A 10,132-nucleotide genomic window follows, 5' to 3' on the forward strand; every position below is an offset into this window, starting at 1 on the left:
CCTCTGGCCGACTTGGGCCTCTTGACAACACCTGTTCGTGCTTTGGGACCTCGAGCAGTGTAAATCGCTGGCCCCGGCTTTGTCCCTGCTCGTCATTCATGAGCTGCGGCCCTGGGCGCCGCGCTCCCGAATGAGACCTCCGGCTGGCCTTTCGGGACCTTAATCGTAGATTTCGAGGGGCCGCCCAGGCCCCTCGGGATCTAGGGGCCGGGATACTCTTCCTCTGTGCCTCCTGCCTACGCTACTGATGACGCTATCCTTTCAGTTTTACGCTCTCCTTTGCCTACCAATGAGCCTAGTGTTCTTAACGTCAGCATTTTATGAAAAGTAGTGATTTTGTAGAGCATTGTGACGCATTTGTTTCAGACATCCGCGCACTTGAGGCTTTGGCTTTGGCTACGTGCTCCAATCCAAGCCAAGGCAAGCTTCGGCTTCGGGGCAGGTCTTTTCAGTCCTGGGCTGGTTGGAGTGTACTGTGGGGGGGTTCCTGGAAAACTTTTAAGTGTCAAAGACTATTTGGTCTTACACAATTAGACGCTGTGTAGCGGTGGTTCACAATAGAGTTTTGCATTCAGGGTAAGGTTTTTAACGTCCTTGTGAACGAAAATCCTAAGGCAAGGGATGAGCAGGATTGATAAGTACATTATGTTCGCTCCGAAATGCTCCTCTGAAAATGAGAGTGAATATGATTAAGCAAATTTGATCCCAAATAATCGTGGTTAACCTAAGCACCAATATTTTGACTTGCTTGGGAGGCAAACATCAAGCATGTTCATCTAGTTACTTTTTAAGGTCAATGCATTCATGTTTAAAACCTGTTATAGCGAATAAAACTGGCAAAAGATAGTGACAAGCCAGGAATACATTATTTGATTCAGCGTATAGTTGAGTCAGGGTTAATTTCATTCCAGCCTTTCATGGGCTTTAATGGACTTTGATACCAGAACAGAACAACTGGCCTTTTAGAACATCAGGCTTCTTTACAGAAAATTGGGCAAAAAGCAAATGACCATGCATCCCATCCATGACAAGCAGCTTTCATGTTCATTAACCATTGTCCCTGCAACTGGTGAAGGAAGTTTCAACAAACTAGCTGTTTGGGCAGTTGTATTACCATATCATAGCATATACAAAATTTCCACAAAGTTAGGTGGTGTAGACATCTGTCATGACCCTATAGTAGTACCAAAAAACAGCTGTGATCTTTATGACTTGATATGTTTATAGGCTGATGCAGTTAGATGTGTATGGTACATCATACCCCAAAGTGTTAAGTCAGCAATTCCTTGATATTTTTAATTTTCAGAGTCACTGGAGCTGTAAAGCTTATTGTACCAGCAAGATAAGCAGGCTTGGCAAGAATGATAGCCATTTGGTGCTCGCCAGATCGCCCAGCTGAAAAACTGGTGAGCTGACTTCTACCCTTTTCTAGGCTGATCAGGCTTTTTTAAAAAAAGCTTAGGTTTTTTATTTAGGTTGATATATTATGTATATTTACAATGCTATTAAGAGTGTGCAACTGTGAGAAAGATCCATGTCCTTGTTGTAGAAAATAGCATCACCTGAGCTGTACTGCAGTTTTTGGCCATTTTCTTGTCGACCGAAGGTGGAAATAATGCATTGAGTATACAGGTATCAGTCTAGTTTATTTCAGCAGCTGCTTCAGTGTCATGTTCAAGTAGCTGGATGCTTGTCAGCCAGGAGTCATTCTGAGCCATGAGTCAGACATATACAGGGCAGCAGACAGCCACCCCACACCCTGGAAATCACAGCTCAGAAACCTACAACACTTCCACACACAGCGAGCCTTCAGCAGGCATTTTGTCAAGGAGTGCATCGTAACGGCTGCCACCGCACAGAGCTCGCCAGACGCCGTCCCTGGGCACCAGCCTGGGCCCGTCCCAGCTGGCGTGGCTCGGGGTCGGCAATCGTCACCAGGCGGCCACGTCGCCTCCGTCGTCGGGCTGACACTGGCGGCTGTCGCGCTGGCGGCCCAGACCGGCCGCGTGGCGCATACGGGCGCGTTCACAGCCGGTCCGAAGCGGGCTGCAGAAGCTTTACCCCACCCAGCTCCCCCCCCCCCCCCCCCCCCAGCGAGAGGGGCGCGCTTGCTGCCCGTAGTACAGTGACGGGACGACAGTAACCTGATATTTGTACGCCATTTTGATACAGTATCTGTAAGCTGTGATATATTACCTATATCTATGTGTACAATGTGTGTTTACCATACATTAGATTGCTCAGGAACGTAGGTAAGGGGCACGGGGCCATGCCCCTCCCCCGAAGTCTACAATATATGTCGGGCGATTTCACAAGAGTTCATTCCAAATTCACAGCGGTTTGGAACATAATGGCGTCTGCCCCATCCCCCCTTTCCGTGGATAAATTTCTACCTACCTGCTTGACTGGGTTTTTCGTACAATTAGATTGTTTTTGTGTCTGGTACACTTTTAGCATATTGTACCTTAAGTTTTGTAAGGTTAGGTACAGTCAGACTTTACCATTGTTTATGTTTCTGAAAGATGAAAAAGTGAGGCAACACAGTGAAATGGTGGTAACATTTCTTAATGGTTGTGATGCATCTGTTCCTGGTGGAGTACACGTATGTAATTGATTGTTGTCAACAGTGAGCATTTAGGAAGATGTTGATTGGATAAGTCTCATCCCTGGCCTGTAAAGTGTTCCAGTAATCCGCTGTTTTTTTTCAGGAACAGTGAGCATTTAGGAAGATGTTTATTGGATAAGTCTCATCCCTGGCCTGTAAAATGTTTCAGTAATCCACTATTTGTTTGCAGGGTACCGACAATGCTCGGCTTTGGGAGGCGTTGGAGGCCTGGCGCTTCTCTACATCACTGACTGGAAGGCAGTCTGCCAGTTCATACCGATCTACAACAAGAAGTTCAAAGAGAAGTGAAGATTAACCACAGACATCGCGAATGGCGTCAATAAGTGAGCTCCAGCTTCGGTGAACTTAAAATGGACGTAGAGCAAAGTCTGCGTTTATAATTTCGGCAATATTTGCGAGTTGGAATCAAGATTACGTCCAAGTATTTTTAAAAGTTTAGGGGGTGTTATTAAAGTTCAGGGAGGCACACGCGGTCATGGCAGCGAAGCGAGGAGATCGAGATACTGCATGTGATATATGACATCAGACTTTGTACATACCCGAGAAGTAATACGTTCGACGCCGACTATTTGGAAACGTTCGAGGTGCCGACATTGTAAGTTTTCACCATATGAAAATGTAGGGAGCAGCAGCAATTTAGCGCAACGTAAGCTCCGTAGGACGGGCTGTTTGGCTGTTCCGATACGTTCAACTGAATACAATGACATTTTCAAGTCAAGGAGCTCTTTAGCTCTTTTCATGCTGATCCAGCAAGAATACAGTTAGTTAAGGAAAATGTTAAATAAATTGACGTCGAGCCAGCGGCTGCCTGATGCTGACTTCTGTAACATCTTCAGCCGTTTTACCAATTCGGTGTGTAGTGGGGGGGGGGGGGGGGCACTTCCCACCCGACAGCGTTACCTGACTCAGGAGCGTGGCCACAAGGCCGCGGAGGGGTCTTTTTTGCTGCGCCATGCTACGACACGGTCAGCTATGCTTGCTGTTTTGGCACGTTGCCAATTGACCTTGATCTGTTGGTCAGGTCAAACATCGCGCACATTTTAGAGATTGCGTCCATTGCCTCTGGTTACTTGCAGCAGCTTTCCCCTCAGGCATGACCATCAGAGAAGCCGGCAAGTAACACTCCAGATGTTGGATTGTCATGTTAACCTGTCGTCGTGCCGTGCCATTGCTTATATTGCGTGTTACGTGGCTTCAGAAGGGTCGAATTCCGGTCACTATTAGTTTGTATTGCGATGCGCGCATTCAGGTTTGTTCGTGGCTTCCACTCGAAATTGACTTCGCAGTTTTACTGCAATTATGCGTCGTAAACCTGGCTTGTGTATCCTCACAAAATAAACTTCCATCGCATTAACGAGTAATTCTCTTTCAGGTGCGGAATGGTTTACGCATCTTGGATGAAGAGCGTAACCTGTGGTATGTCGGGTATGTGAAAAATATATGTGATTTTAGCTATCGATGTCTTACTGTACCGATGAATTGAGACAGCTGACGTTCAGCGGTAACGTTTGCAGCTGATGGTTTCTGAAACAGCTGGGGAGATGAATCGCTGGCACAGACAAAATAATTAGATAAAAACAGGTACATGAGACAGCTGAATTACAGCCCTTTGCAACGCTTCACGCTTTGCAGACGCGTCCTTTGCAAGGCTTGCGGACTTGCAAAGGACGCTTCCATGAACAGGCGCTGGGATGCTGTTCGGCGATGGCTGCGACTCTGTTGTAGTAGCTGTTAATTAGATGGATGAAATGTTAGCGCGGCGTAGGACCGGAGCAACAGACTGACACTAAGAGCGCTGACAAAACGGCACGCGAGTGGACGGGAGCGTCAGTGAGGGTGGTCTGGACCGCTGGCATGCGGGTCGGGTGATACCGGGCCGCAGCTGCGGCTTGACACTATCCCGCCCCGCACCGGCCGGCTCTCACGCCACCCGCCAATAGCAAATTGGCATGCTATTCGCTTACAACTTACTGCCGAATAACCCGAGCGCATGGGTAGGACTGGGATGTCGATGCGTCAAATCGGGTACGATTGGGCGCAGGCCTCAGTCAGCCGAGCCGGCGTTGTGTCCGGACCTGCGGCCGCTCAGCGAACGGACGGGGGATCCGGACGGGGATGCCTAGACGAAACGTAACTCAGCTTACTCATGCTGCCGAAAGGTAGCGCTAGTGTACCTCCGCTTTCCCACGACGCTGCCGCCGGTCGGATGCAGAGGACCAGTACAAATGTTCTCCGCGACTCATGGAGCAGCTTGGCTGGGCACTGCGCCGTAGCCAGCATGCTGTCGAATGTGTGTTGTTTATGCTAGTCTGTGTGTGCAGCAGTCAGCCGTCGTGACGTAATGACGTAAGGTTTTGTGTTGCTTTTTATCGCGGTCTACCCCGCACGTTAGTCTCGGCTTTCGTACTTTGTAACAATGTGGCGCGGGCATCGTTAAAAAGGCAAGAACTGAAATGCACTAGAGGGCTCGCTAAAAACCGTCCAGATGGCATCCAGCAACGTCATCAGCTACGCGTCCCACCAGAGGTTCAACTGGCCTGGAGTGTCGCACCCTAGCGGGGAATGCGCCGACACGAGGACCGCGCCGAGTGGACCTTCATGGCAGCCGTGTGCGAACCGGCCGGGAGGCTGATATGAACACCCTGATCCGTGCCCTGCACGTCGCCTGAGGCGGGCCGGTGAGGCAATTTGCCAGTCATACCCTACTTGGCAGGACAGGAGCACGGGCCTCCGGTGACAGACTTCCGACTAGACCCGGCGATGCTCGCGGGACTCGACTGGCTTCACATGCAGCGTTGCAGCGATTGAAAATAATGCAATTACAAGCCATGCCTAAACAAACTGGCAGTACGCACAGCACGGCCCGCAACTACCGCACCCAGAATCGTACAGGTAATCCGCGTTTTGGCTCGAATACAACAAAAGATCACATCTCGCGACGTATGCCGCGGTGTTATGATCACCTAAGCTTACCATGCCGTAGCCGGTGCCAGCACACTTTTCGTGGGGAGCGGCGCGCGCAGCCGTGATGAAACTAAATAGAGCGACTGAACGATTCCGCCGTTCACTACTTGTCATCACCTGTGCTCTCATTTCTTCTGGAAACTGGCTCCCATCGCACATACACCCGGGTCCGCTGCCCCCCCCCCCCCCCCTCCCTGCCACGTTTTTGGCTGTAACGCCGTTGTCACCGCGGCCACAAGCCAACCCCTCCGCGAACCTCCTCTCGCTCCCGCTCCCTCTCGCCAACAACAGTCCATCCTCGTGCACGTCTCGTGTATTGACCAGAGCAGCCGGGCGGCGCCGGACCTAGTCGGCCTGCTCCAGCGCCATGCGCACCTTCTTCCAGTCCTTCAGCCGGCCGTGCTCGCGCACGTACTGCACGCCCACGCCGTCGTTGCGCAGGCGGTGCTGCGAGCGCAGCTCCTCGTAACGCTCCCGGTCGAACTTGGTGAAGCCCCACTTGCGCGAGATGAAGATCTGCCGGGCGGAAGGAGCGGGGTCACTGGCTGAGCGAACCCGGCGTGGAGAACCTGGTATGAATTCATGCTTTTGACGACCGGTAGTGTCAACCAGCGTGACAAGCAGCCTAACAGGGCAAGCTCAAACCAATACTCAATGTGTGATTATACTAGGACCAACACGTCTTTCCACCTTACAGTGAGCTGCTGTTTCAGGTCACTGGATAATGAGACCACGGATTGCAGGTGCTCTGGTTCTAGGCGCAATGGAAGCCAGCAACCTCCTGACATTCAATGAACCATACCATAACCTAGTCTAACGCTCAGGAGAACCACGCCATATCACACCAGCCATTGGCCAGCACACTTCAATCGCTCCTCCTTTGATCCTACACATGGCCATATAGCAGTGTCACTTTGAACTGAAATCTTCCCCCGTCTCGCACTTCAGCAGCATTCCTTGCGAACTGCGCACACTAAAGCCAGAAGCAGGTACCATGTACACAAGAGGCAATGCAGCGCTCGAGCTCATCCCGAGGCGGTCTGTCCAGGCTTGACGGGGCGGGGTGGAGAAGCCACATCCCCCTGCACGGTATAGGCCCTGCTGATTGCTGTCCCTGCGTTCGCCTGAGCGCGGTCGCCACGACACGGCGCCACTCCCAAATATGGCAGGGGATGTTCAGCCACGCCCTCGCCCGGCGGCGGAGCGCCGGCCCTCCGCCTCACCTTCTGGCGTCCGGGGAACTTGAACTTGGCGCGGCGCAGCGCCTCCACCACGTGCGACTCGAGCTTGTCCGAGGTGCGGATGGAGATGATGGGCTGGCCGATCTTGACGCGCGCCACCAGACCCTGCGGCTTGCCGAACGCGCCGCGCATTCCCGTCTGCAGCCTGCGGACGCGCCGGTGCCGGCGGCGGGTCAGGCGACACCCACGGGTGCGGGACACACGACACGCATGGCACACTGGAGACGCAGACCCCCGAACACTCGGCCGTGGCGGGCAGCGGCACGGTTACCAGCGGCACGAGCTGCAGGCCGCACAACGGCCAATAAGTTCGGCAGCATGCAATACTCCACAGCACCCGGTGACGTCAGAGTTTTGACGCAACCAAGAGCAACGAGAGGCCATCGGCAGGGCCGAGTCGCTGTGGGTGGTTGACGGGGCCGGGCGGACACGGCACGTCCGCACGGCACGGTATTTTCCAGCAGTCATTGTCCCTGTATTCGCCAGAGTATGACCCTTAGAGGCAGAGTCACACCCAAATATTACAGGGTAGTCGAGTCGGGAGGCCCGTCGACTGGCAAACTTTCCCTCCCACGGTGTGGCTGCCGTGACACGTCGGACGGCAACGTAACGTAACGCGTTACGGCATTTCACACATGCAGCTAGGTAAACACAAAAAAAGATCAGGGACTAAATACTGAACGAAAGGGTATTTTTCCTCAGCGACGGATCTAAACGAAAGGAAAGGTCCTCCTCGGAGCTCTCAGCCCGGCTCCTCTGCTATGACGGTATGACGTCATACCCCGCCACGGACGTCTCACCTATCGGCGCCGGCGCACGACAACATTTTGTTGATGCGGTTCACGTGGAACGGATGCGTCCGGATGCGAATATGGAACGCGTCCTTGCGCAGTTCTTCACCAAGTACTGAAACACAGGCCACAGCTCGCGTGATGGAAGCTTGGCGGGCGGCGAGAAGGCGCGCCCAGGAACTCACCGCCAAAAACCAGACGGGCGTCACTTTACACTGAATCAAAAGAAGAAGCGCAAAGAAACCAGCCCGTAGGCCCAGTGATTTCTGTCCGCCTTAGCCCACATACACGACTGCCCTGTGGCGTTCGCCGGGTTGGCGCAGCCGCCGGGCCAAGGTCGGGGGCGAGCCATGCCCCGCACGAGATGGTCGGGTGGTGTCGGGCCGCGCCGGCGGGTGGCGTCGCCAGAGGCGCCGCTCCCGCCGACCGGCCGGCGTTGCTGTGGCCATGTGTAACCAAGACGGCAGCAGCATGGCCGCCGTCCTTTCTCAAAATGGCACTCACGGCAAAGTCGCAGAGGGCGGGACACGTCAGCCTGTTAGCGTGCATTTATCGAACTAATCAGCCCGAGCCGAAAAACCACTACCTAGGCTAACAACCGAACGGGAGGTTGGAACATACATGTAAACTGAGAGGAAAATCCCAAACAAATTAGCTGAATGCATCAAGGCATCTGAAATGCTTAACATCAACTTTGAATGCAGACCCACAATTCTGAGTCCCACATAGTCCCAGGAGATACAACCAAGGTCACAGGATTGGCCCAACAGAACGGCGACAACCAGCGCCCCTCCCCTTCACAGCACACATAAGACACCGTCCCGCCGCCGCCGCCGGCTCGGCTCACCTTGTTGGCGCAGATGCGGGCGGCCTCGAGCGCCTCGGCGCTCAGCTGCTCGATCTCGTCCGAGACCATGTGCACGCAGCAGGGGAAGTCCTCCACCGAGGCGCGCTTGCGGCCCAGGTCATAGATGCGGATCTTAGGGTCGGGCACACCGCGGCAGAACCGAGACTTGGGGTACGGCTTGTTCTTGCAGTACCGATAACTGGGAACGAACACCAGGTGCGGAGGTCAGCATTGTAGCAGGCTGGACACTCTGTGGGCAAGATCATCTTCGTAGGTTTCAGAACTTGGATACAGTGAAATGCTGCGGTCTGAGGGACTCCACTTTGGGTAGCCACATGGTAGTGACTGTACAATTCTGATGAACTCTGGAAATACTTTAGCCAAGGTTGGTTGTGGTTGGTTGACGGGGCTGGATGAACAAGGTACATCCATCCAGCACGGAATTTCCCAGCAGTCAATGTCCCTGTATTCGCCAGAGAGTGACTCTTGGGAACAGAGACACACCCAAATATTACAGGGTTTAAGCAGGCAGATCGGACCCAATATCAGTTCATCTTAACAATTATAAATGGGTCACATGTGAGAGTACTGATTGAGACCATGGAATGTGCATGTCTCACCAATTTGAAGTAATCTCAATGTGTCTGTACCAAAGAATGTATGTATGTGGTTTTTGTCACTATCAGAGCTTAGCACAAATATAAGGTCCATACTGCCTAGTAACATGCCTGCTGATTCCCCATCTCCAGTTGATAAGACCATGAAAACTTTTGTTACCGAGACAAACATGCATGCATTTCTTAATGGGCTGTGGACCTGTGTATTCTGTAATTTTACCCCTCTCACTTCAATTAATGCACTGAGTCAGCTAAGATCATATAATATTAAAGGGACTCCTTCAAATTTGAAGGTACTGAAGCAAGTATCACATATGATGAGAAAAGCTCACTTCTAACTGTGTTCTTTTAAAGTGGACAAGACAGCTCTAGACAGCACAATTATATTTAATAAATTGCTTCTTAATTTGTCATGCTTAATTAGATCACCATCCTTGCACAACCTTGATTGAGAACCAATTGACAGTTGTTGTATCTGGAAACCATGATGACACATGCCAGATATGATATGAATGTGTCACCAATTAATTTTTATCAGCCTTTATCTCATCACTGCATGGCTTATGGAATGGCAAGATCTGAATGGCATGGTGCCATGAATGTCAAGATGACCTTAAAATACTCTTTCCGAGACATCCTTCCCAATTTTTTTTTTCAGGTGCGTAGCCCAGAAACTGGAAAGGCTTGGGTCTCAAGAATGGTGGGACTGTTAACAGCACTAAAAATCTTTTTGTTGGCTATTTCACTTCAAAACTCTTGATGTGGAAAACCCCTTTAATTTCACTTGTCTTTTTAGGGGGGCATGCAAAATCCCTATTGGTATCAATTCAACCTCCACAGTTTGGAGCATATATGCTTCACTTCATATCGTCAGGACCAAGCTTAGCAGTTAGGTGACGTGCATTCTTGACAAAGAACAAAGTCAGCTGTTCGAGATGTGCGGTACACCATGTAGTTTGTTGTGCACCACTCATGCCTAAGGTTTTGTGAACAGCTGGTTTCAGGGTCCCCAGACAAAATGGGAAAGTGTTGCCCAATAGGCGAGC

General features: G+C 51.6%; 1 protein-coding gene and 1 long non-coding RNA gene across 2 annotated transcripts; one reads left to right on the forward strand and one right to left on the reverse strand.

The window, feature by feature from the left end:
* The first annotated feature begins 432 nt into the window (after positions 1 to 432).
* LOC119095422 (uncharacterized) lies at positions 433 to 4,081 on the forward strand. Its single transcript, XR_005093894.1, has 4 exons — positions 433 to 576; positions 1,307 to 1,406; positions 2,796 to 2,949; positions 3,999 to 4,081. It is a non-coding gene; the product is annotated as an uncharacterized LOC119095422 (long non-coding RNA).
* A 1,806-nt stretch (positions 4,082 to 5,887) lies between these two features.
* Positions 5,888 to 8,694, reverse strand: LOC119095109 (60S ribosomal protein L10-like; the record flags this gene model as incomplete). Its single annotated transcript, XM_037217997.1, is given in 5 exon segments — positions 5,888 to 6,106; positions 6,814 to 6,976; positions 7,632 to 7,722; positions 7,725 to 7,737; positions 8,470 to 8,694. Coding segments are annotated over 5 exon segments (663 nt in total), but the record flags the coding sequence as incomplete, so codon positions are not given.
* Positions 8,695 to 10,132: the final 1,438 nt, after the last annotated feature.

This window comes from Pollicipes pollicipes, unplaced genomic scaffold (genome assembly GCF_011947565.3).
Source record: "Pollicipes pollicipes isolate AB1234 unplaced genomic scaffold, Ppol_2.1 Scaffold_4219;HRSCAF=4965_pilon_pilon_pilon, whole genome shotgun sequence".
NCBI lineage: Eukaryota > Metazoa > Arthropoda > Thecostraca > Pollicipedomorpha > Pollicipedidae > Pollicipes > Pollicipes pollicipes.